The following is a 27,890-nucleotide window of genomic DNA, read 5'->3' as shown; positions in this document are numbered from 1 at the left end:
GTCTACTTCCGCTTTTGCCCCAAATCGCGACAACCAATCAGCGACGATACACGTTGTTCCGATCACTGCCTAGAGGATAACTAGCCGTGCAGCGACTGCGGCGACACGCTTCGCTACCGGCGGCGGTTGATAAGAATCGAGTCGCTTTAAAGTGCGATTTGATGCTGATGCTCGACGCTCGTTTTGAGCGTCAAAACCAATCACGTGACTGACGCTCAACCAACGAATGAGCGCGTCAGAGCAAGTCAGAGTAAACCAGCGTCAAGCGGAAAAGCTAAACTCGGTTTAGCTTTTCTGTGCTTTTCCGCTTGACGCTCGTTCACTCTGACGCGCCAGTTCGTTGGTCGAGCGTCAGTCACGTGATTGGTTTTGACGCTCAAAACAAGCGTCGACGCTGAAAGTCCCGTGGACCGATCACGTGACTGATTTTGACGCTCAAAACGAGCGTCGAGCGTCAGCATTGGTCAGCATGAAATTGCACCTTAAGGCATGTCCCAAATATTCAACGAGTTGGCAATATCTATGCGGGATGCAGTAATTTGAATCTGGTGTACTCTGGAATAAAGAAACTCAGGTTGATACGTAAATAAAAAAAACTATTGATTTCTCATTCGTTAGATATAGAATCATGGGGTGGAAAAAAGTTTTCTATTACCTGATGGCTTCTGGTATTTGCATTGTTCATGGCAAATCGTTCTGAAACTTTACTTTATTTCTTTTTAAATTTTTCTTGGGCATTCTTCGCTGCTAACAAATGGAAGCATAATTTCTGTCGTAATAGTGTCTTTATTAATCGCTATCGGTAATCTTTGCTTACAAAATATACAGATTAACACAACTTTCAAGCGACAAGGTAATAATATTCCCGATAAAATATCTTTAATGTATAATAGCCATTAGTAGCAGCTTTAACACGTTTACGATGGCGAAAGGGAACATCGGTATTTAAGAATTTCAACTTTCTTCTATTCCTTCTTAATTGTTGTGTCTTACGACAATTTTGCTCCCTTCGTTTGTTTGTCGGAAAGAGATTGGAATTTTGCCTCCAACATCCATATAGTATAAAAGTAATCGTTAAATCGTACATTCGATCAGGATCCGTTTACATGAAAGTGATGGAACTGATGGGTGAATGTCTTGCATTCTTAATTACACGTTGAAACATCTACACTTGGACATCTACTCTCTGGCAGTGATAAAACAGACTAGAACCTCTCATTCGAGAAGTTTGCTTTATCCCAGTTGGTTCTTGAGAGCCGCCTTTGCTAACAGATCATAAGTACCCAGCTAATATGCTATCGAATAGAGGAGAAACTCACTGTCCAGAAAACGAACTACCGTAGTAAATTAACCTTCACAGTGCGTCGTTAACTGTACCATTCCGATTTATTGTGTCGATCGATGCTGTTTCCGAGGTGCTAGAAATCCCATTGGGATCCATTTGTGACCGATGATGCTGAACATCTTCGCGGTGAGTCGAGAAATTTCTGATCGTAGAACGATATGTCGCTGAAACGTCTCATTACGAAAACAACGCCGGGTTGAATTTCTGTTTCTTAATTTATACAACGATGAAGGATTACGCCATCGTGAACGTTTTACCATTATTCCGTAGACATTATCGTGATATCTTCTAGGTTTAAGCTTATCGATAGAACTTTCTCAATTACGTGTACTAACCGGCGATACGATAGTGTATTCGTGCCGTTACAAAATTTCTTCTTGCATTAAGCCGTTTATTCTTCTTCTTTAGTAAATTCTTCATAGCGTCTCGTTAATTCGTATCTGATAAACGTGGCTCTCGCGACCAAATTAGGGCATGGATAATGCGCATACGTAGTGGAACTACCCTGCCCGCAAAGAAATTTACGCGTTGATCTTAATGCAATTTCAGTAAATGGGTAGTTACCATATGGGTCGATAATATCGATCGCTACAACTGAAATTGGTATCCTCCTTATCAGACACGAATTAAAAACCGTCCACCAGTAACTCTAATCGAAATTCGTTTCAACGATTTCAACGTGATGCCCCGATTGGTCATTAAACGGCTACCTATGTAATAACGCTAATAATAATAGTAATGGTAATAATAAGAACGATAACCAATCACCTTTACGGCCATCGAGGTCGTCCCGATGACCAACGAAAAGTCACCACTTGCGCGTCCCATTGAACTCAACCTGCCCCCCTGTCTCACTTATCACTTCGCCTCCCCAATATGAACTCTAATATTATTTACAAGTACTCAGCGTATACCATGGTGTTCTATGGAGTTAGCCGGAGATGCACGCGCAACATGTCCCTCAATTCCTTTCTCCTAGCGTTGATAAGCGACGGAAAAGAAGAGCTCGCGGTATTAATAAACGAGGCGAAGTCGTGTGATGAATAATTTATCGGCATTCGACGGCAGAGACGATCTCATAGAGCACCATTATAAAAACCCTTACGTCTAAGTGTGTGCGTTGAATGACTTAACATTAAGCTGGATACGTAACGTGCAACAAGGAATCTAGCTGAACCTTCTCCCTGATCGTTATCGCAAATGGTACTCGAACGTCGCGTAACGGATATAAACGCGATAAAATGCCACGACCGGATGAGTTTCTCGTAAACAAGATGTATCATTGAAACTATGGAACCTGGCTCTGCCAAAATTTTACCCTACGCTTTTGGATGCCCCCGCGAGAAATTACAAGATTTAAATCACAATTACAGGATTTTGATCTGCGCGCTGCACGCCGTACCTTCCCTGTTGCACCTTATCCAGACCTCCATATTAAATACTACCTGTGGGAGCAATATCTTGGGGAGAAATACACTATCTTAAAAATATCGAAATGTCAATTGCTACGTTCAAACGATGGAAACGATAGTTCGGCTAATCGCGGTAACAACCTTCGTCCCGTCGCGAAACCGACTCGCGAGAACCAAGAGAATAATGCGAATCTCACGTAACGATTTCCCCCAAAAATATTTCCGTCGCAGTCCCTTATCTATAGCGAGTCGCGCCGCGTTCGAAAATAAATTGTTCGCTCGCCTGCAAACGTGTCCGTAACGCTATGCCCCATCGGAGCCACGCTCGCCTTCGCTAAGTCCCCCTAAAATGTAAAGGAAGCGGACATTTTACAAATTAAGGCAAACGTCTCTTCACTGTACGAAGGGAATCCTCAGCGAGCTCGAGACGCCGTCCGGCGATAAACGAGCGCTCGGTAACTGCGTTTAGTTCACCGTCGTCTCGCGGCCGTCCCTTCCCGTCTCCTTCGGCTGTATACACTAATGGCAATGAAAAAATAGTTGTCTACGTATCGCTCGCTCGTTAGATATGTTTCCATCGAGATTCCTTGCTCGAGAAGGAGAAACTAATGTCTCGTTTAACCCTCAACTATTTAGTACAGCGCAAACATTTCTTTAAATTATTCTTAGAATACGGTGCATTTCATTCAAACGAGAAGAACCAGGGAAACGCACACGCTAGCAAACTAGACGGCTGACTGTACTCAATGTTAACGTTAGATCAACTTATTAGCTTGTTACTGTAGGCGGCAGCCACGACGCGCGAGATCGTACAGCGCGCACTCGTTATAAGCTCGACGAACAGGGCTGCGGGCGGGCGTACAGCGCGTTGTGGATACTATTCCGCGCGGCCAATGGCGCGAGTGAGAGCCCAAGAGCCAGCGGGGGGAAACGAGAGAGCCTCTCACGCTCGTCCGAAGGATTCCAAGAAGTGGAAGGGGTAGGAGCCGGGCGTACAACGCACGGTAGAAACGGGCTTATAACGAGTGCGCACCGTAATTCGTTATAAGACTTTGTCGATGGCTTGGATAGTTTGATTCGAAGCAGCTGCTCGACGACCTGGTCGATCTACTATTTTTCTTCTACGTTACAAAACTATAAGCCGCAAATCCAACTCTTTAGAAAATTGTGAATTTAATAGTAAATCCAGGTGCTGCGGCTGCAAGCTGGAAGAATTGAATCGGCTGCTTCGTGCTATGTTAGCTTTATGCTCGTTCTACGTTAGTTCTGACACAGAGCCGCGTATTCCTGCAAGTCTCGCACGAATAATACGGCCGGGCCCTTATCAGTGGCTTTTTAAATGCTCTGGAACAGCAGCAAGGGTCGCGCGGCGATCTTCATTTCGTCAGTTGAGGATTAAGAAGAGCTTGGTTTCGGTACTAGATCCTCTATCCGTGAACAAAACTGAGAAATCAGCAAGCACTCACTCCTGAATGAACTCGAAACGAAGTTAAGCTACGTCGTAAGCGCGCAACTATCCGCGCTCTATGGTTCCTTATTTAAGTTACAAGTAGCGTTATTTTAGTTTATGTTGTATCGTAGGTACTACAGTTATCGTTACTAGGGATCATTCGGAACGGAAATCGATAGCGTCGTCGCGAGGTTCTTGCACGGAAACGGAAGTGAGTTTAAGCTGCGCCTTCGGGGTCGACTGACTTGGCTAAAAAGAGGAGAGAGAGGCTACTCGGGTGTTTAAACCGTTAGCGTGTAGGTACTCGTGCTTCTTGCTTTACGAGATAACGCTATGCGTATTGTTATCAGGTAGCCATCGATGAGGAAGATGGTAAAAATTTTCGAACGAGAGATCCTTACGATGTTCGCGCTGTTGGGTTTACTCTCTACGCCCAGTCGATAGTAGTCGGTTATCAATGTTGGATTGGTGAAGTGGCGAACAACGTCTGATAATGGAGGAGATCGAGTAATTACGAATCTTTTTATATACAAGGGCACATTGAATTACGAATAATAATGGTAATAATAAATATCGCACAACATGGCTGCTGCTATGAAATCCAAAGCTTAACGATATTTGGGATTTTTTTTAAAAAGAAACCCTCAAATTATGTTAATTGAAACATTTATGCCCATGTTTGTACATATTTAGGCAAATTTTTTAAAAATATTTAATTAAAACACAAACGGTACCTAAAACTTTAAACGCGTTTTTCTCAAAACGATGCTTTTCGAATTGGTTGGTACGATATCTCAAAAACCTATCACCCGATTCACTTCAAACTTGGTATATATCTTCAGCGGATGTCCCATTCACGTTGTTACTAAAACTAAGTCGGTTTTTGCAAAATTAGGCTTTTGTGACTTAAAAAACCAGCGAATTTTTTGCAGAAATCGATGTCTGTTTTAGACGCTGCCATTTCTTTTTACTTTTCTGTATTTCTCATTTAATCTAGTTCAGACGATAGCCACACTCATACAGATTACACAAATTTTTAAATTGTCTATTTCAGGCAACTACAACGGCTGATTTTATGCTAAACATGCGCATACGATTTTTGTAAGGCGCTCTATTTGAAGCACTGTAACTCCGGATGTGACCACTATTTTTGCATAATTTTTTTTCTCTTCATATTCTCTGAAGATTGACGAATAAAACCACAAAGTTGGAAGTAAATATATTCAATGGTTTTATTTAAAAAAATTCCCAAAGTTCATCATTTTTCGTCCGTCAAGATAGGGAGACCCTTTAAGGGGACCGTCCGGTCTAAAATCAATTTTTCTCATTTATCGAATGCTCAACCTTTTAAGGATACGTGTTTAAAAGGATTTTTTGAAATTCGTAAAATTCCCTAAGTCATAGACATTTGAGTAGCGGCAAATGCGTGGATACAACCCGGCCACTCAGCTCAGATTTTTCCGAACGGTAAGTAGACAGCATAACAAAAGAAATTATTAACCGATCCCAAAAAACTTGCTGGCATTTTCTTTGTAATTGAATTCACTATCGCATCACCCATTGACCCTGAATTTTAGAGGTCTAGTTCTTCGTCATTAACATTTTTAACCCAGACCAAGCATCGCCATTTTGCTTTATTTGCCTTCTTAAGGGTTGCTGCGATAGTGATTGACATAATCTACAAGAATATCTTTGGTTTTTTTATTTCAGACAATCCTACGTCGAGTTCTACTGTCTACCGTTTACGCTCCTTTTGCTGCAGCAGTGATTTAACAACTATTATAGGAAAACGAAAAAAAAAGTTTGTATATCCTTGAAGAACGAATAAAGAAAGACCATAAAGTCTTCTTCACTGCAAGTTGTATACCTTTCGAAAATAAAATCCTAAAGATCACCTATTTTTCGAGCGTTTTGACCGGACGGTCCCCTTAATCGTTATATTTACGAAAATTTGTGAATGTGAATGCGCATTTCCAGATTCCACCAAATGACGAAGAATTTTTATGCAAGCTCGTGTCTTGATTAAAATTACTGCAGTGGCCCTTTTTTAAGCGTTCGTTGCGCAAGAGCCATCGTACTAACTAAGACGAACCGACGATAAATATTCATTTTGTAATAGAAGATTAAAAACAATTCAACCACCAGACATTCAAATTTTAATAACTTATTGGCTAGTCATAGTCAAATTTCGTCTGCATAATTTTCTAATGCTTTAAACAAAGTATCCCCATTGACTTGTATACAGAAAAGCTGCGCCAACCATTAAAAGTGCTTTGTCTAATATCGTACCAATTTATTGACAACAACTTTGTGTCGACTGGACGCGTAGCGCGAACCCAATGAATCTTACATGAACTATCCCCTATTACCCATGAGGTCGGAAATGCAATATGATTCTAACAGCCTTTCGGGGATCGGTACGGTGATCTTCATCGAGCAATCATTCTCGGATTCGTCAATCTTTAATCCCCCCGTCGAGAGCCTCGTCCCGTGCCCCCTTCGCCGTTGACACACGAACGGGCAGCCTTAACATCTTACGGAGCTAAGCCTAAACATCGATTTATGTTTCGTAATATGAAGCACATTATTATAATATTCATCTCTCCTGGTATATGTTTCAGCGTCCGTGGCCCCGCCGATCTACCGCGGCGCGTTCGAATCCCCGAGTTCCACCCTCGAGCTCCCGAACGCCACGCCGTCGGCATCGCGCGATCAATAACAGCCACGAAATGTTCCTTTAACCGTAGGCGGAGCAGAAAGGAACACCGTCGTGCCGCACGGTGTTCCGTCCCCTCCTCGAAATCACGTTGATTTAATCACATTTACACTCGCACCTATGGCCTCCCTTGTGATAACGGCGTATCGTTGCGCGACGAAAAATCTTTGGTACACGACGAACCACGGGAAGAATCTTCCGCTCGAAAGGTGCCCGAAAATCTGCACACTTGGTGTCGAGAAAAATAAACGAGTCAGTGGTACGATAAATCAACGTAAATCGTCAGCCTAAGCACAGTTATAGCGCTCTATATCTGGTACCTAGACGCTCATTAAACCGCCGACAGATCAAAAAGATGCGCGCATCCACGCGCCCCGCAAAACCTCCCAGCTCGGCTGCGCTTCTTAATTAATCTCGCTCGGATCATAAAAATATTCCATTAAATATCTCGCCGCTCGCCAGACTCGCTACCTTCGGACGTTCACGAACGTTTCGGCGTCCCGTTTTAATCTACCCAGACGCACTCCCGTTAAACACACCCCTCTCCCCATTTCAATCGTACCCCATCGAGCACAGTATTGACAGAACGTTCACCGTGGTAATTTTGCAGGAACTCGTTCGACGATATCGAAGGGCTGGGGGATGGGAAATTGTTGAGTGCTCTAAGTAGTCAGTCGTCTCGTGTGCCTTTCCGTAGGGGTCAGACGACGGGGTGGCAAAGGAACCGTGCTGGGTTAGTGGTCGCGAGCGGGGACACGAAACTTTTTCGGGATTACCAATAATCGATGAGTTTGTCGCCGCCGTTGATGGCGGCTCAATGAAAGAGTCTCCCATACTGAATCTTTCCACTGTGTAAAACGACACTCACCCCCTCCATCCCCCATTTGAAGCCGTCGGCTCTCGAGCACGAGCACGTCCCCGTTAGAAGTCCTTTCTTTCTCGTCTTCGTTCTATCTTTGGTACAGCTACTATTTAACACTTCGGAGATATGTGTGCGAGTACATCATGCGGTGATAGATACCTAGTTGTGAGAGTGTTTGCTTAAATGTATTTATCAGCAAGTGACCGAGGCCGAAGGCCCGACTAAAAATATCCTGCGAACATCCATAGGGTGTCTTTTGACTGTGACAAGGCCGCTCCAAGCTACACGGGGCTCGCTTGATCGTTTTTCGAGCGCGTTTATCAAGCATCACGAATATCTCCCTTCGGGTGACTACGACGACGTAATCGGTGTACCGTAATAATCTAGATTCCATACAAAAAACTTTACACCATACGATCTTCGTTTTCGTATATATTTTTTCCTCCCCCCCGCTTTTCTTTTTTTTTTTTTTTGTTCTCCTCGGTCGCCCCTATTTTACGTTAAAGGGTAAAACGTGCGTCAGACTTGTATCTTGGCGATTTGAACACAATGAAGTCTCGAACGAAATTGCTTTTTTGGTCTCTCGTGATAAACGGGCGCATTCGAACAATCGAAAAGGGTCTCGGATGATCGTTAGCCGTGAAGCAGCCTTCGGGGCGTCCCTGACGAATCGGTTCGCCTCTCGGTGCCCTCCCTTTGATCCCCCCGACGCGACGAGATCCACGCGAGGAGCGGGCAACGTGGACGCTCCGACGGCAAACATTTCCGTTCGCCTCGCGTCCTTTTTAAATTGCCCGCGCCGCGACGAAAACGAGGGGGCGGGGGGGGGGGGAGGGGGGCGGCGCGCCCCCTTTCCGCGAGGGTGGACTCTCTCGATCTCGAAGCGATGCTGTGTCCCTATTTTAAGCAGCGCAAATACTGAGGTGTAAGAGCAGAACGTAAGGTCGCGTGCACGGCCCGCTCTCGCGGCGGGATTAAATCGCCTGATTCGCCGGTGCTTAGGGTAGCGTCTCTCGCGGCTCCAAGTTCCGGCGCGATACTGTTCGTTACAGCGTGAATCCGTTGCTCCGGAACGGAAAGAAAACCGGCGCGTGTGCGTGCGCAACGAAAGATGATCCTGAAGTGAATCGAGAGTTGGATGATTTAAAGGAAGGCAGCCGATTAATCGGTAATTAGGTCCCTTTTTCCTCACTTTACGCGACTTGAACGTCGCATCCCGCTCGCCGTTCGTTCCTACTTCCCGCCAACTCTGGGCCCAAGTCGTTCGGGTACGCAAGCACTCCGATCGGTACGATCGATTCACGAGGAAAAGATTATTCCACAAGTCTCGAGTACGGTCCGTTCACGCTGGACAATTCGCTTCATCGATTTCGTCGGGTCTCCTCCGATTTACGTAGCACTAGTCCTCTTCCTCCCTCGAACGATCCAAGTATCAGATGCCACGCTTTCACCCTCCTCCCCCTTCCTTCCGCCCTCCGATAATTGGACAGGAGCTGACGAAGCAACGGCCAATCAATCGAAAGAACTCCTTGTATTGTTTGAAGGCAATTCGATTGCCCGAGTGCTTAGCAACTGAAAGAGCAACGCTGTCCTCCTCTAACCCCCGTGACATTTCCACTCGATCGCCTTGAGGATACCGGCTTGCGCCAAGCTAACAGGCAGGCGTGCAATCTTCGAGCAAAGAAATCTGCTGCTGCCGCGTGCGCCAACAGTCGAGACTCATGGTCTCTCGCCTCTTACTCTTGTCCTTCGTGTTTCTCTAAAAAACGAGGCTGACGGTGCGCCGGCGTTTAAACCAGACTGTGTTCACGAGAGTCGTAACGATGCGTGTAGAGAATGGATGAGCTAGTTCCTGGCGATGTCGATGATGATGGCGTGTTCGAGCACGGTGGGGACGATGATTGGGCCTTCTTCGAGGCCGACAATACCTAGGTGTTGTGGCCCTGTTTCCGGATTTTACTCTCCAAGGCGGAGGTCGATCGGCCGACCAGGTCTTCAAGCTCGTCGGGCGTCAGCACCGTGAAGTCTCTGCTCGCGAAACGGGAATTTATGTAGAGGCCGTGTACTTTCTCAAAACACATGCTTCGAATGTATCAAGCGATAGGAGGCAACAGCTAGGTATGGAATGATAAAAAGAAAAAAAATATTGCGTTCTTTACATGCGCAGTGTCTTTTTTGAAAAGTAATGCTTCGAATGACAGCGATAGAAGTTAATATCGAAATATAAATGTTCTTTATGTAATAATAATAATAATTAAGGACCTTGAAGCGAGAGGAGTGCAGCTTCATCTTCACCAACCTCGAGTAAATTAGAAAAAAGTGTTTGAAATTATTGCTTCGACTTGACATTAAAAGGAGAACACTAATTGGAAAGTATATTTTTTCATACAATAAATACTTAGTAGTTACTGAGTTGATAAGTTTAGAAAGAAAATATTCTATGTATAATTAGAATATTAATATTAATAATTTCCATCAAGGGTGCACCAAATGATGTAGAATTTTTTTACGTATATTGCACGTCATAACTGAAAAACTGTCCAAAATTGCGCTGCAGCCCTCTTGCTGCAAGGTCCTTAATTATTTACTGCACCGGTAGGCACTAAAGCCGGGGATCCACCGAGAAGTTAAGCTAAGCTATGCTGTGTTTAAGCTTAGCTTTTGGTGGAAACGGTTCCATAAGAATGTCTTGAAGCTAAATTTTAAAACGTTGCATGGCATATCATAACATCGCGTAGCTTAGGCTAGCTTCCCGGTGGATTCCCGGCTTTAGAATAATAACAATGGGACAAAAGGTATATAATATAGTGTTCATGCATTTTTCAAGTAATAATGCCTCAAATATGAAGTGATAGAAGATGATAATGGAGTGTGAGGTGGTAGAATATTGGGCTCTTCCTCACCTATGCTGGGCCAGCAGCATGTCTATGCTGGTTACGCTTCTCTGATGGGTTCCATCCTGCTGAGAAGCCTTCTGTTTCTTGATGCACAAACCCCTGAGCATCGCGAGGAATACGCCGACTACTAGCAAACTGGTACCAACGACGATGAGGGAGGTCGAGTTCTGCGCAGCTTCTGCTCCTGGTGCAAGCTGCACCAAGCCCACTACCAGTACCACGGCACCAAGTAGCAACGATCCAACTACCACGTGTAGGGTGTTCACCTTTTAAACAGATTTAAGGTTTATTTAGTGATAGTCTTCGTCGACCACTATTCATACTGCTGATCAGAAAGGGTCTAGCCGGGTAAGCGTAGGGAAAGCCCCAGCACCAATTTTAGTATTTCTGTGCACCAAATAATGCTATTTGCCTAAACAAACACTGAGAGAAATTTCAGTAAAATTTTTATGGGGATAACAAACCTAAACTCTACCATTTTTTTTCTCAAGAACTACTTAAGATATTTGAACGCTTCAAAATGCACGTAGTAGGTACTTTTTAGCTCTACTACATATATTTTTTTCAAAATTGCAGATCAATCATTGAGGGTGGAAATAAGGGATTCCTTTTTGGGGGGTTGTTTTGGCAAACATCCCATTGAGTGACACCTGCGAAAAAATGAGGAGTAGAGCTCTCGATTACTACGTTAGCATTTAATAGTACATATGTATGTACTTGTGCTTTCGTAATATGTTATTGCAAAGGGATGCACACGAATAGGAAACAATTCTTCTTTTTAGATCCCCTGCTATATATGAACAGTTTCACTTTCACTTTGAGTATTCTATAATTTTTATCCACATATTTGAATATTTATACAAATAAAAAGAACGGTTCTAAAATATCTAAGACATTTTAATGACTCCAGTAGTTGGTTAACGATTTTCAAGGCATGCGTCAGCGTGTATAGAGAACAATAATTTCATCCTCGAGGAAACGAAAACTGCTGTACACGGAAGCATCGACTTTCAAGGTTGGATACAGCGGATTTTAATTAAAATATAGACTTCCATGAATTACAGCGATTTCAGTTGGAAAGCGAATGTAAATTTAGATTGCTCCCACGCGATCCTCTCCACGGGGGCACCAAAAATCTACCGCTCTCCTTACTTTACAGAATCATGTAATTTTCGTTATTTTGCGTAATTTCATGGCGCTTTGATTAAAGCTTGAAGTATTTTTCAAAAACGTTTTCCTCAAAGGAAACGAGCTTATTATTAATTTATGTGCACTCTATGTTTACATTGAAATCAGTGCAGTTATTTTCGTAGCATTTTGAAGAAACGCCAATTTCGCTTGCCTCGTAGCGCCTGCATTTCTTTCATCTCTCACACATTCTTTCAGTTAAGTTCACGTATTGTAAGAACAAGCTAAAATTACATAATTGATACTGTTATTACGCATTTCGAAGTTAGACTGCATATACGACGTTCAAATTGTTTAAAAACATAATGACAGAAAATTTCGACTGCTACTTCAATTTCTGTTTAGACCGAAGGTATAAAAACCTTTGAACAAAATTATCACTAAATTTCTATATAATGATAAAGCTGTCAAAGATCCAATCGATCTTCGTTTAAATAATTTTTCCATACACCGCGCGTGGAACAAATTACAGAGAGCTGTAACTACGTATTTCGTGTCTGACCACGCGCGGTCCTATTTCCCTTACAGTTGCATTTCCTATCCCCTCAATGCTTCACTCGTGCAGATCAATTTTGCTATACGAAATCTTACTTTTACAGGCTGCAGTAGCACTTTGATAGCCGCACGTACGCGCGATTTCGATGTGCACACGACTTTCCTCGCGGTTAAAACCTGAACTTTATTTCGCATTTGTCGCCAAAGAAAATACCATTCAAAGACTCGTATCCCAATCTCCAAGTACCCTAGGAAACGCGTCATCGATATTATTCAAAACTCTCAAGTTCAGGAGGGTTTCAAAGCTTCCTTTCGGTACGACTAAAGGAAGGGAGATCTTTTCAATACCGCGATTGAAGTCGCGCAAACCCCTCGTGACGTAATAGCCACGGCACCTCCCGTCATTATCATGTTTCAAACGCCTACGATAGTCTTGTAAACAGATTGTTCCTCGGGTATAAAAAGATGCTTGCTAAATATAGTCGGCAGCCGGGAGAAGAGATGTCCATAAAATTTCACGAGGAAACGGGCAGGAAGCCGCGACGAGAGAAAATAAATTCCGAACACGAGTGCGTGCTTTATCGCGTAGTAGCAGACTTCTTCGGTTAAACGCCCACGAGTTTTGAATGACGTCACGGTGCGCCGGTCGCATCGGAGAAATCCCATTTCCACCCTGGCAATCTGCGAAGGTAACCGGCGTGGAAGCACTCTGCGATGAGTCCCTAAATGAATAATTATGCGACGAAAGATCCGCGGTTAATTCGCGTGCTCCAACTGCGCCGTGCAGGCGCGCCAAATTATATGTAAATTTCATCGGTTGATTAACTACGCTGCGCTCCGGTTCAAAGGCCAACCCACACGTGCACGCACGTATGCTCCATACTTTTCGCGGACCCGTATCATGATCGAGCGACAAATTTCATGAATGAATAAAGGCAAAAGTTTTAGTTGCTTCTTCCTTGAATCCGCGAACAGCTCCTTGGTTTTGTTTCCAGGAGATTTTTAATCGTTCATTTGACAGTGCTGGTGTAACGTTTAGTGAAGCTCGAGCGGGAAATTAAGGGCGGCGGTGTTCTAAGGTTAAAATCTGAATTTCTGCCCCTCGGTACGTGGCCACTTGGTGGAGCCATGCTTTTTTCAACGCATTGTTTCAACCTTCACCTTTCCGAGTCTGGTAGAAAATAACGGACCTTGTGAATGCTCTATACAATGCACCGTTAGATTCTTCTTACTTTCGTCGCGGAAGTGATATCGATCGCTTCTTATCACTGAGATGCAGTCGGTGTCGATTCTTACAGATTTAGCACGGAAAAGAAATCTTTTTGCATTTAACCCCTGTTCGTAATCACTTTCTACGTTCTCCCGTTTATTTCTTCACTCGATTAATAAATTTATACCGCGGTTCGCAACGTCCCTTGAGGGGAGGTTCCGGTCGAGAAATCGATTTTTTTATTTCATTTTTCGAATGTTCGACCTTTGGGGAATACGTGTTTAAAAGGATTTTGTGAAATTCGAAAAATTCCAGAAGTTATGGGCATTTGAGTAGCGGCGAACACGTGGGTAAAACTCGGCCAATTCGGCGGTTATGTAAAATTTTAAAAGCGCTTTTAACAGTGCTCTTAAAATCGGTGAAACCAATATCTCGAAAAGTTATTATTACTTGTTTATTTTGAACAATACACTTTTGTGTAATGGAGAAACCATTAACGTCGTGGGATTTTTGAACTTTGTCATTTTTAAACTAGTTGAAAGGACGGAAAATATAGGGAAAAAGTGATTTCAAAAAGTGTCGTTATTTTCTCCAAAAATGTCATTTTTTGTCATTTTGAATGGTATTGTATAATATATATTGTATAATATATATAATATATAATGTATAATATAATTTGGTACGTATTGTTTTTGATTTTAGACCAGTGGTTTAGGTGCTACAAGTTCCACAGATTTGGTTGAATTTTTTGACGCCTCGACTTTAACGACTCTCCCGTGTCGTCTGCAATGATTAATTATAAATATATATATATACACTTCTATAGTTTAAGACATTCTTAATACAATGCAAAAAGTCCCATTAAATTATACCTAGTAGTTTTCCTTTAATTAATTTCTAAAGATCATCTATTTTTATGGGCTCTAGACCGGAACATCCCCTTAAATTGCATCGTTTTGCAATGTAACCATACCTATTTAAAAAGATTTTTAAGACATAGTAAGTACTACAAATTTATTTGAGACTGTCAAATGGGTAGCGCTAAAGTTTAAATATTAAATTCCAATGAAATTTAAATTCTTATTCATCAGCATCGATGACCTTTCTCAACCCAATTTCCGAGGTACAATAGGAGATACTAATTTCCCTTGCATCTATTGAACCGAAGCACCCTTTCCGAATATCGCTAAATATTGCGCCACCGGGTGATTTGCCTTTGAGGTCTGAGGTAGGGATTACTTGAGATTCATAAGCGCTGCCCACGGACTTCTTCGTTCCGTAAGTTTCCTCCCTCGCGATCGAGGATTTTCCTTTCTTTTATGCACGAGAATGGCCATCATTGGGGCGAGCTTAAAGCTCTCGCATTCATAGACAGATCACGTTCGCATGCCGGCATTGAATACCGAGGGTTCTATTTCTGGAAACTAGCAGGGTCTAATTAAAAGTAGTATAGGATATTTTCTTTATTGAAATCCGACTCCTCCAGCCAATAACTCACTTATTTGCATTCTTTTAATTACTTCCATGACTAAAGCTCGAGATAGTCTCATTAGAAAGAATTGTCAATTAAAATGGATTGCCCAGAATAGACCAGCGATACCGATGTAATAAACTTTCCTTCGGCCACCACTATGTTACTCGTGAAACGCGTGTCGTTCAGTCAGTGCGAAACATTAAATGCTGTTTAACGAGAAGAAATAACGCGAAACCATTGAATAACGAAATGTTCCGTCAGATGTGAGAGGATTATTATTAACGTCGGGTTATTTGAGCACGGGTCAGCTTTGGAAGTGTACTCGGTTACATTGCACGCCTGGTGGGCGTGATTTTCACAAAAAAGTAACGAGTAGGTAAATTCAGGGAAAAATCGAACGAATCTAATCACGAGGAACTTTACAGCCATTAATCATCATAATTGCACTCCAACTTTTGCACGTAGGTACTCTCCACCTACGTCCCACTCGTTTTTTAACCAAAATCTGCTTTCTTCCTTGAAGCTGCGCGGGGGCGTAGGACTGTTTCCATCTACGATTATTTTGTTAGATCGACCACTACCCCTATCGTCTATGAGACTCGTTCCAGCACCTCTAAATAGCCAGTTCTACTATTTCAGCCAGTTGCCCTGACGCCTCTGAATTTTTTATCGATGGAACGGAAAAAATAGTCGCTAATGGCGACCGCAGCCTCTGCATTACAAAATGTTAGAAAATAAAGCGAAGGAATACTATATTATAAGTGACGGCAAATGTTTGAAGATTTTATACGCCATCAGAGTGAATCGATTGCGATTGCGAGCTTTGAGCATCAACTTCGTCAATTCCATTTTCTGTCATATCAAATTACTTTTATTCCTTGAATTATTTATATCTGTTCAGAAAATAGAGATATTCTAGAACAGTAAACCCTCTTATAACGCGGTTTCCATGTAACGCGGAGCAAAAACCGACACAGTCCTCCTACCTATAACACGGTACCTACTCTCATAATGCGGTTCGAATTAATATCATTTGCACTATGTAATTCTGAGTTTCTTATAACGCGGTACGAGTTAATCGCGTTGCGGGAGGGTTGACTGTAATAAGTTAGTTGTGCCTAGATTGAACAGAGAATCTGAGCGTAGGAAATTTATTTTATTCCACTTGGAGAAGTAGTTACGCAAATTATCTCTAAAATGGGCATACACTTGCTACCCTTCCTCGGCGATTTATATAAAAATAACAGGTCGATTAAGAATCCTTCTATCTTTCGCTATATCGCTTCTAAGCCCTGTCAGTGATGATTATCATTTTTAATTTCTCGATTGGATTTGCATACGATGATCGAAATAGAACGGCGTGTTCAAAGTGAACGAGGTTGCGGGATTATCCCTGAAACAGTTCTTACTTTACCTCTGCCAAAACGCAGGCCTCGCCTTTTCGCGCCTGGAAAGTTTATGAAATCGATTTACTTCGTCTCACCTTGCCGCAGAAGTAGTATTCTGGTGGTTCCTTGTCAACTAGCGCCAGCACTGCCTCGCTCTCGGCTAATGGACTGCCAGGCTGACTATTCGCAATCCTGGAGCCTTTCTCTTGGTAATAAGTTTTGTGGAAGACCTTCACCGAGGGCACCGGTAACGCCGTAATCATCCTGAAATAGAAAATGGAAAGACGTTACATGAAAATTCAACGAACGGGACCAAGTACCCCAGCCACAGGTCCCGTATCTACAAGACTTACACTTTTGGCCGAAAGAGAGTTTCAAATTCATATTGTTACGCGCCCATCTTGGTATTACAGATCAATTCTAAGGAACCACCGAATCTGGAGATATAAATTTTAATGTATAATTCTTTCCAATGAAGCTATCTTATTTCTGGTTAACAGGTTTAAGTTTCACAGTTTAAACTTTCTTTTATGGATATTTAAACGATGCCAGGCTAGAAATCTGTGGGACGACGTTTATAAACGAATCATAGAATATTAGTTTAGTATTTAGCCGCTAACGTTCAGCGACTTTTCTAAAAGAAGATTTTAAACAGTAATACTTTGAAGTAGTCCGATCGACTTCGTTCTTCTATTAGATTGTAAATCTCAATAAAAGCCTTATGAAAGTCTTATGCCTCCTTGCTGTGGGGTCAATAATTTAAATAGAAAAGACAGCTTTTATCGTAGTATGACGACTTAATTTCATTTTACATGATAGTAGAGCCGTTGGTTTCAACGGTTGCAGTCGTTCAGGTGCAAGTATCCTGGATCACGAACAGAGGGTTCTTTAACACTGTTCCTACCGACTAGTGTTCCTTCTCGACAATTCTTTCTCGAGAATTTCTCGAGAAATTTTATAATTGCTTGTTTCTTATTTCTCGAGGAATACTATAATTTCTCGAGAAACCTAAGTCTAGGAAAAATATTATAAATCTCGTTTATTTTCGTAAATGAATGTATTACTAGTTAATCGCGAATTTATAATCACATCTACAATTTATAATACATCTTATTGATAACATTAGAACCTATATGAATTCCAATAGAAAATCACAGTACAGAAGATTCGATATTATTGACTGGTGAAGGTGCTCTTAAATTCTTATTTAACAATTTAGAAAAATGGTATACCTACTGAATTAAGTAATGAGTTTCTTGTGGCTGTTATAGAAGAAATATGGAAAAGAAGAGACAAAACTATTGTATCCCTTATAAAATTGTTGCATAGGTAATGGAGAATCTCTTCAAAAAGATTCAAAAGACGCGGTTGTCATTTAATATCCACGACAGATATGTATATAACCCCTGAACAATTTTTAAGTAGCTTGACTTTTCGGAAAATACAACAGTAACCATGATTCTCCTGAAAAATTGTGTACTGAATTGAGTACCTAATGAGTTTCTTGTGGCTATTAGAAAAGAAATATAGAAAAGAGGAGATAAGACTATTGTGCCCCGTATAAAATTTATTCATGATTCAGACTTTCTTCCAAAAGGGTCAAAAGACGCATTTTTCATTTAACAGCAAAGATAGATACATATAAAACGTAAAAATATAACAGTAGCAGATTTTGCCACAAAAAAAAGAAATAGATTGGCTGACGCTACATTAGACGCATTGTGCTATTTAAAAATAAATTTTAAAACCAAAAGTAAGGAGTTCGCTTTGTACAAATTTTGTATTAAATAAATTAATTTACCAATTATATTTAATATCTATTTTTTCATTCACACAAGTTTTGTATAAATTAGACAGGAATATAATCATTTAGTTAATGTTTCCTTGTGTTTTTGATAGATATTATCAACATTATTCCAGAAATATAATTTTTGCAATATATTTTTCAATTTCTCGAGAATTCTCAAGAAATATGATCTCATTTCTGATTTCTCGAGAAACAAAAAATATCGAGAAATCAGGAACACTACTACCGACACTTCGCGTATACCTATTCCTACCGCGAGCAGTCAAATGACCGGTCTATAGCGAAACTTATATTTTTTAATATAGAATGAAGATAAGAGCCAATTTGACAGTATAAAAATATAGTTTCTTTTATTCAGAAGTATATCATGTAAAGGCGATTCAATTACGTTGTATATAGGAAATTCTAATCGAAATTTAAAAAAATGGCCATTTGACCGGTCGTGGTAGGAAAATAGTGTTAGTACTAGGGAACTTAATTTTCGGTAAAAAAAATAATTAAAGACGAATCAACTCGTCTTGCCAAGTAAATATTACGCTTAATGTAATTCTCTTTTTACAGTTTCAGTACCAGAGTGATCATGAAACTTTCGTGACGAATTAATTTGCCCTGTTTAATGCGAAAGCACTTTCGACCGGCGAGCTACGTATCTCGCCTCTCCTAGCTAAGTGGTTAAAAATAACACCGCTTCGCAGTCGTGGAAGTACGAGTCTGAAGCAAATTGAATCATCGAATCAATAGCGAAGAGTTTCACGCAGGAAGAATACACCATCGATTGCAGGGCCGAACTTTCGTAATTTCAACGTCCTCTCCTGCGAGAAACGTAGGCGTCGCCGTGAACTGCGAGTCACGTGCCCGGCAACTTCAACACCAGCAACGGTCGATCCGAATTAAATGTTGTTTCACTTGGAAATTTCCTTCTCGCGGTGCAGCGAAAGCTGCACGCATATCGGTTTCCCTCATCCACCTCTTGTTTCTAAAACTCGCGATTACTTTTGTCGAATTTAATTCCTGGATCCACCGTAGACCCTCCTAAACCGAACCTCCATCAGGCTTGAAATTCGCGAATTCACATTACCCAAAAATGAAAAGTACTTCCCGCTTTCGAAGCGGGATTATATTAAAAATATGCGGAACGAAGAATTGAAGGAAAAAGAATTCTCGCCGAGTACAAAGAGTCGCATGTCCGCAACTGGTTGATTCGGAGCAGAGATTTACTTCCATCTGTACCCAATCCGCAGCTTTCCAATGCCCAGCGCAACATCGCGGCCCGCGCACTCGCGAAATAATTGACACTTAAGAAAACGGAACAAAAGAGCTTGGAATTAATGTAGAAGTGCGCGAGGTCAGCCGAAACTCCGGATAGACCTCCTGGGATTTGCGCCTCTCATCCAGCGTAACTTTCATCGTCCTTGCTCCGAGTTGCTCGCGCAACATCCAGCACCTGTCAGCCGCTGGGGAAAACAAGGGAAGCCCGTGTGTCGCCGCGGCAAAACAGCAATAAACGCGACGCCACCCCCTGTCCACTCAATCTCAAAGACAGGTTGGGGAGGAGGCTGTCCTTGGCTTTAATTTTCTGATCGCGGTGGGCATCCCTTTTTCCAGCGTGCCCCGCCACCACAAAGATGCCGACCGCGCCGCGTTTCCAGGGCAACAACTGAGCCGCTGTTCGCTCAACATGTGGCTCTATTGTCCTTCCGACGCTTTCATCCTTCTGAAGTCGGAGATCACCCCGGAGTTCACCCCTCGTTTTGTGCCTCGATCGATGGCGAGGCGGGCTGCTGCATCCGCGGCCGATGCTAATGGGAACGTATGTCTCCGGTGTATCGACTAATGATGGTGTCCTTGGCACAGCTTTCGACGCCTTCTGCAACACCTTCGACGAGCTTCCCTTTTATCCGCGACGTAGCTCGCGCGATTTAGACAGCAGAATTTGATTTATCGCCGCTCCCGATGGCTCCGCGTAACCTTCCTTCGCCTTTCTCCTTCTTAATCGGCTATTATTCTTAGGTCGCGTACGGCTGTATGGCGCGAGTGGAAGAATTGGAAGTAGTGGATTAGTAATTGAGGACCTTGCAGCGAGAGGGGTGCAGCTCCAGCTTTACCAGCTTCGAGTAAATTAGAAAAAAGTGTTTATAAAATTATTGCTTTGGCTTAACATTGAAGAGAGAAAGACGACTAATTCAAAAATATATGTTTTCTTATATTTATAAGTAAGTAGTTACTTATATTTATAAGTAACAGTTACCTATTGAGTTGATAAGTTTTTATTTCATATTTCTGGCGAATTTTTAAAATCTGGAGCAGATTCAAAACTGATAAAAAAAATTTTATACAGCAAGGAATGATGCAAGCATATGTGAAAATAACTTTAACAACTCTTGTATTAGGCACACTTTTTTCAGCATCGGATTTTTGCATGCTTTATGTTTTTTAATTCCTAATTAAAATGTTTTAGGTTTCAACGATTCGAACTTACGCTACAGGAAAGATGAATAATTTCTCTTTACTTTGGAACGAATTGCTTGCAAAAATATCAAATATTATTCGTGCGGTCACCCTATTGCATAAAACAGTAATGGGTGCAGGTTCCTAATAAATCGCTCATTTGTTATCGGATTTGCATGAAACGTGCACCAAAGGATGTAGAATTTTCTTTTTTACATAAATAAAAAACTGTAAAAAATGGAGTTGCACCCCTCTTGCTGTAAGGCAGGGCTTGAAACCTGTTATAATATCGATTTCGGTTCTCCAAACGGTTATGAAGAACCTTCATTCTGAATAACTGTTACGAGGAACCGAAATTTTCAACTATTATCTGCTTTGGTTACGGTTCCTATTTCTCTCCTCATATCGGTTTCATAACTGTCATTTTTTCGGTTCTATATCGGTCCCGAAACGGTTCTATAATCAATACTTGTATCGACTTTTCCTTAATTGATATCATTAATTATTACTGCAGCTGCAGATTACTGTATATGTGCATATTTTTTACAATAATTAATGATATCAATTAGGGAAAAATCGATACAATAATTGATGTGGAACCGTTTCGGAACCGTTATAGAAGCGAAAAAATAATGGTTATGGAACCGATATGAGGAGGGAAATAGGAACCGTAACCGAAACAGATAATAGTTGGAAATTTCGGTTCTTCATAACAGTTACCTATTTTTAATAAAGATCCTCCATAACCGATTTAATCAGAACCTTTATACAGGGTAGATGCACCATTTGTGGTCACTTTAAGGTATTGTACCAGTTTTGGCCACTTCTTAAAAAATATAATATTTTCCCGTGTAAGCAATACATGTAACCTTATATTCCTGGCGGTATACTAAACAAAATATTTATCATGTGAAATTCTCCACATACATAATAATGATCTGCAAGCAATTTAAAAATAAGACAATTATGCACATGGCCAAAGACAGTGCAATGACCACAAATGGTACATCTACCCTAACAGTTTTAAACAGTTATTTTTTGGGAACCGTTTCAAGCTCTGCTGCAAGGTCCACAATTATTATTTAAAATGCAAGGAAAGGTAAGTGTAAGTGGCAGTCGACTTGGTTGGAGATCTTGTACCTACATACGCTTTAATGCTGTCCCTTTTAGGATTCTAATGGTGTATTATTCCAATAACGTTTGCCAAAGTTGAGTTTCTCATAAATCTCCAAGGCCTAAGTAAAATTTCTAGCATCCACTCCAAGAATATTTCCAGTTACTCCTGAATCATTATACAAACCAGCAACTAAAAATCAAATTGAAACAACAGCTACACTGAAACACCATGCTTCACTTGAAGTTCATCTCTGAAACCCACTGCTACTCAGAAGATTCCTCGTCGATTACTGCATAGAAACAGTAGCGACAGGGACTCACGAGGGAAGATCCCGAACTCGAAGATTCAAAAAATTCTGAAACATTGAGAATATGTAGGGGATTTCCTCCTGGTTACAGCGCAATTTTTACTTGCTGCCCAAATTCACTCGAAGGGGGTGAAATTAGCCCCTGAAAATTCGGCTATTTTCCAATTTTGTGTTATAACTCAGGAACTGTAAGAGATAGAAAAAAAGTTTCAAGATAAAAGTTACTTCTTTTAATTAGATCTATCATTTGGTAAAAACAAATATTTTACAGTTCACGATATATAACAGAAAATCGGAATTACACCCCCTTAGAGTGAATTTGAGCAGCAAACAAAAATTCCGCTGTAATCAGCAGGAAATTCCCTACATATTCACAAGGTTTCAGAATTTTTTTAATATCCGAGTTCGGGATGTTCCCTCGTCAGAATTATACCGGTACAATCATATTAAAAATGTCTGCGAAATTTACTCATCAAACATTCACAGTAGTGGTTGAAATTAAATTTAAACTGTGAACGGTGACAAAAATAACATACTTCCCCTGGAAACACTTACACTTACTCGCAAAAGCATCCGCCCACATATCCCACCAAACACATTTAATTAAATAACCTGCATATACTTTCTCAATCGAATTTTCCCTAATTTAAAGTATATTAATCAGAGTTTAAGGTAATATAAATTCTAATTGGTAACTTCGGCTTCAACAGTACTTAAACGCATGTAAAACCCGTATGGGGTGGGCGGATAATTTTGCGAGTAACTGTATATTTTAAATTTATATTCCACAGATTTAGGGGTCGCTAGAAAAGGTCACTATAGAGTACCGTCGCAATACTTAAAAGCTAGTACCTATTATGTTAGTGACGCAGGCATAAAAACATGAGTTTCATATTTTCTTTCGACCACCACTGCACAGTCCCTTTCCAGATCGCTCTGTAGGGCAGGCAGCAGCATGGACCTACCCCTGCCTCGATACATTTTTCATTTCAAGCTAGCCTTAAAATCCATTCACGCAGCATTTCCACGTCCTCCCGAATCGTATCGATCTCTATAGCAAGTAGCAATGACAACAATGTTGTAGTATTAATGTACGACGGTTTGCGATGGTTGTATAGCGGATAACAATGATATTGATGGTGGTGCTGGCGGCGGCGGTGGTGGTGGAAATGCTGGTGCTGGTGGCCTAGATACGCTCGTGGGGCCGACGGCCGTTGCACCTCGGTTATCGAACAGCAGAGCTTGCACGGGGTGCAGCTGCACCGCTAGAAAACTATTGCAGACCCGTTTTTGGCGTCCTATTTGATTCCCTTTCGGAATCGAGCGGTCGGGCCGACAATAAATCACAATAAATTCCAGGCTTTGATCGCAAAAGAAAACCATCCCCTAACTCGTCTATTCTTGTATCAAAATCGATATTCAAAACGAAGGATGCTTAAAGCCTTCGAAGCTAACGCATCCACACGGCGTCCAATCGCTTCGTAAAATTATAATCTAGAGATATATCGAGTTCCTCCAGGCAGCAATTCCCACAAACGCTACTTCGGTGACCCGAGAAGAATGGAGAATAACAACTTTCGGTACAGACTAATAATTTTCCCACCACAACGCTTTGTAGTAATTTACGAACATACTAGTTTCGTCGTGCGAGCAGAGTGTCATAAATTTCTATAGCCCGGGCGTAAAGTAATAGAGGAACTCGATTTAGAAAGCTTGCCTAGATTCCGCGTCGTTTCGAACTGTTGCCAACGAATATTCGTTGAGCCGGCTGGCTCGCCCGCACGACGGGAGAAGGGAGAACGGGGAACGGAACCGGCCGCCGTATTTCATCGTTAATCTTACGAAAAGAATTATTCCGCACGTGTTAATGATAAACACGATCTCGCGTGCTCACGGTTACGTTCGCGAAGGACGAGAGATGAACGACACGCGATCCGACGTGCACGTATCCGCCGTTTGTATTACCATGCGTTATACAAGCAGGGTATTCAACCGCCGCGCGAATTCCCGGGCGCGATTTGTAGCTCGGGGGCAGACAGAAAGGAACCGCGGGACCGGGTATCCAACGATTCACCCTCCCACCGCCCCCGTTACCAATAGACACGAATCCAACGGAACAGCCTTCCACCGCTCTTCAGCGAACGAGTCCAACCTACCTGCCGCGTATCGCTGTCAGCAGAATTACTCTCATTACCGGCATCGATCTCCCTTAGCCCCTTCTACGTGATTAAGCAATCTACAAATGAGAAATCCGGTGACACGGAGATCCCGTCGCGGGAGCTCCTCCGGCCCGGCTCGCGGGCAGGTAGGCGGTACAATAGGCCCGAGTAACTATTATCTCGCCTCTCAGTGCTCACCGACAATCGAAACGGGGACACGGAAGAAATCACAGAGACACAGGGCTCCGAGACCTAGATTCGGTTCAACGTTTCGCCGGACGCGAGGCCTCGCGACGCGCTGGAGTTCTGTCGCCTCTCGTGAGAGGACCTCGCGGAACGGCCGCGGGTTCACCCTCGCGCGGTCGAGACAAAATCCTCAAGGCCGCTAATTGTCAGGAGGAGGGGTTGGGGCGGTCGCGGGTGGTTCGCTGGAGGGAGGAGCAGGGCCACCGTTCGATTTCGTTTCTCGCGGTCTCGGGGCCGGAATCGTACGAGTTTTGCAACGGGTCGGTTACGTGCACGGCGAAGGGGTAACCTTTATTGCTCGGAAAGGCGTAAAGTGGGACAGTGGCCTGATTCCTGGTGTCATGGCTGCAGCTGCATGTGCACCGAGGAGAGTGGAACGGCTATAGGCACACGAATGTGCAACCAGTAACCGTTCCCCTTCGCCTTGGGCTGGTGCCAAGAAGCTGGCGGGATGGGGGTGGGGGCATTCTCGCGTTGGCGAATAAAAGGAACAGGGCGGAAACATCGGATTAATATTTGCGCGTAACGCCGATGGAAGACAGTGGACTCATCTGTTCTCCGCGACCCTTCGCTACACCCTCTAAACCCCCCTCCGCCCGCCTTCCTGCCGTGATTCGACCCAGTTTCCGCTTCGTTTGATGAAAGCGAACGTTTCAGTAGGGGATTATTTTCTTTCGGTCTGAATCGAGACTAAACGATAGTCCGTGCTTGATGAAAGGCCGTGAAACGAGCGAGCGAAGACGCCAGGGGTGGAAGTGGCGGCTTAGCCGGACGCTGCTCGTCGGTGGAGAGCGTCCCGTTTCATTGGGAAGGGTCCGCACACTTGGAAACCTTTGCCGCAGACCTCAGCCCCTGGCCCCCTCCGGGACGTAAATAATTAGAGGACAGATCGATCATCGATCTCATGCATGAAAGAATTATCGATTCGCGGGAATTGGATTAACGGGACGCCGAGCAATATTGCCCCGAGGAGGAATTAGTAAACAGATCGCCTCGCGGCGATAAACAACCCCTTACGTGTCTCCAACGATACGGCGAGATCTTTGCCGGGCCGAGTTTCGTACCGTCTCGCGAATAGCTTATTTCTGGCGCAGAGTAATTAGGAACGCAGGGAGCACGATGCTGCTGGTCCGATACCGTTCGCCAGGAGATGCATCGGGATCGTCAGCGTCCGGCCGCTAGCCGCGGGCCGACGACCCCCCGGTGGCTTTCTTTTTTACCAGAATCTTTGCCCGCTGTCTGATCGAGGTAACCATGGCAGTAGTCTGGGCGATAAAAGAAAATAGCTTGGCGAGTATTTATGCAAATGCGCGGGCCTCGCATGGTGCATGCAAGTCGGCTTTATCGAAGGTGGCACGGCACCGAGGTGGTTCACCCTTTCGCGGAAGGTACCAATGTGCGAGGGGTGTTCCGTGCGCAGAGTGAAAATAAGCGGTCCTGCAACTACCCTCGTCAACACCCCCCTCCCCCTGCCGTATATCAACACCGAGAAGGGCATGTTCCTTATACAGAGATCGCTGTTTCCATGGTAGATGATCGCTTGGGTAGTTCCAAGTTTACAGTTTACTGTATCCCTTTACAAAGCGCTCCTTCATCGAAGGTTCCCTTTTGATGTCGCAGCGAACGCGACTAAGGGCGGAGGGTTCGTCGCCTTTCCGACGCTGTGCGTCACTTCCTTCTATCGCGACTCGTGTTTTATAGAGAAGCAGGTATCCGCGGCCGGATCTGGCGAGTCTTCGAATCACCGAGACCTAATTATCGACCGGGCGAAACGGCCAGGATCCTCGTAAACGCCGAACAACATTGATTTATGGATATGTCCCCGACGAGAGAGATTCCTCGTACGTTGACTCACGATCGCCAGTCCTGCTAAATGCAGTCGCAACTTCGGCTGGCTCTGTTCCAGCCCACCATAGCTATATCCGCTTCTCGATGGATTTGGTAATCGAGGTCAGTGTACCCCCTTGCGTTGGCCTGTGCCTATTTGTGGAGCGATTTTAACGCATCGTCGTCTTCGTCGGATATTTCACTTCCAGCTTGCAAGGATTATCACTAATTGCTCGCGATTCCGGCTCCGTGAGCAACGTACGCGCCCGGGGCGCGATTAGAGGAATCTGACGAGATGTTAGGTCCTGCAGGATTTCCGATTTCAAGAAACGAAATGGGATTATTGTAGGTCCTGGGGCGGTGACTCTGGGATCCTCTAGTTGCTTGTGCTTTCGGGGAATGGTTTGACGGAATTTAAAATAGCTAGTGGCTTTCAATGGAACTTAAAGCGCGAGGCAAGAAATGGTGGATCATTACGCCAGTTGCTCGTTATTTCGACCAAGCTTCGCTTCATCTTGCCACCGTCGTTAAACGAGTATATACGAAGTTTCACGGCTGCTAAACAACACCTGACGAACGAAATTAATCACTGCGCGCGTCTGTACACAGCACGCCGAGTTGGATGTGATGAAAACAATTCTAGAAATAGTTCATTAAAATCTCGAGAATCGATAAATGGGTCACTGTAGGTCGTCGGGCAATATCTCGCGTATCCACGATGAGTAGGTATTCGATCGCCAACTGGGTCGTTCGTTTTTGACGAAAGCCAGCAAGGAGAGAGCAATCGAGAGATTCTCACCTACCGATCTTGGAGCATACATGTGTCCTAAACATCGATCACGATGTCTTTGTTTACCAACAAATAAACCCTGCACCAGGAACCCTTAAAACCCGAGTGACACGAGAGGCATTCACATTTACCATCCAACTTTCGGCATTAAAATAAAAGTGCATTCGAAAGTGGAGCACAGCGAAGCTACGAGAAATCCAAACCACCTCGACGACTTCCCTAAAACACTGGCAACTATTCTCAGCCCCGTCACCTTGCAGAGCCGCAATTTTCAATGACCCAGCTGCGACGCAGAAGCTTCACCGATTACCCTCGTGCCTTTCGAAAAGCAGTGTCTCGCAGCCCCTCGCCACGAGACCGAGCATATTTACATCGCCTGTTGTCGCCAGGGCAGCGCCGTCAGCCGGCCCGGCGGAGGCCAACGTTCGATTCGTGGCCATCGCTCTATCGTTCCTAAATCGCGCCCGAACCCCGTCCTACGAGCGTCCACGTTCACTTCTCACAGAAGCTCCATGCTAGGCGCGCACGGCCGCTTACGGCGCGTGCGAAGCGACTTACTTTGCTGGGTGGTATTCGACGAGCCTCCGTGAAACACCGTGCCGAATTGCACGCCGCGAGAACGCCGGGATTCGTAACTGGAGAAGCACGGTTTCACGAGCAGCGGAACATCGAGCTACGAGCTCGGGCAGAGGTTGCACCGCGGACCGCGTATCCCGCTCCGTGAGATCGTTTCGACGGGGTGGTGGTCCCGC

General features: G+C 43.4%; 1 protein-coding gene across 1 annotated transcript; it reads right to left on the bottom strand.

Moving 5' to 3' along the window:
- Positions 1–766: 766 nt before the first annotated feature.
- On the bottom strand, positions 767–27,890 carry LOC143378675 (uncharacterized). Its single transcript, XM_076830585.1, has 4 exons — positions 27,697–27,890; positions 16,533–16,701; positions 10,689–10,948; positions 767–9,813 (listed from the first exon to the last, which is right to left on the bottom strand). Exons 2-4 carry the CDS (start codon positions 16,698–16,700, stop codon positions 9,714–9,716), a joined length of 528 nt encoding a protein of 175 aa, XP_076686700.1. The 5' UTR covers position 16,701; positions 27,697–27,890; the 3' UTR covers positions 767–9,713.

The sequence above is a fragment of the Andrena cerasifolii genome, chromosome 1, assembly GCF_050908995.1.
Source record: "Andrena cerasifolii isolate SP2316 chromosome 1, iyAndCera1_principal, whole genome shotgun sequence".
NCBI classification, from domain to species: Eukaryota; Metazoa; Arthropoda; class Insecta; order Hymenoptera; family Andrenidae; genus Andrena; species Andrena cerasifolii.
This window is presented reverse-complemented; position numbering and strand designations above follow the sequence as displayed.

Excerpts from the sequence above, each read along its gene's own strand:
- LOC143378675 (XM_076830585.1), bottom strand. The coding sequence starts at position 16,700 with ATGATTACGGCGTTACCGGTGCCCTCGGTGAAGGTCTTCCACAAAACT. Across the intron at positions 10,949-16,532 it reads AATACTACTTCTGCGGCAAG|GTGAACACCCTACACGTGGT; the intron begins GTGAGACGAAGT and ends TCTGTTTAAAAG. Across the intron at positions 9,814-10,688 it reads ATGCTGCTGGCCCAGCATAG|AGACTTCACGGTGCTGACGC; the intron begins GTGAGGAAGAGC and ends TTTCGCGAGCAG.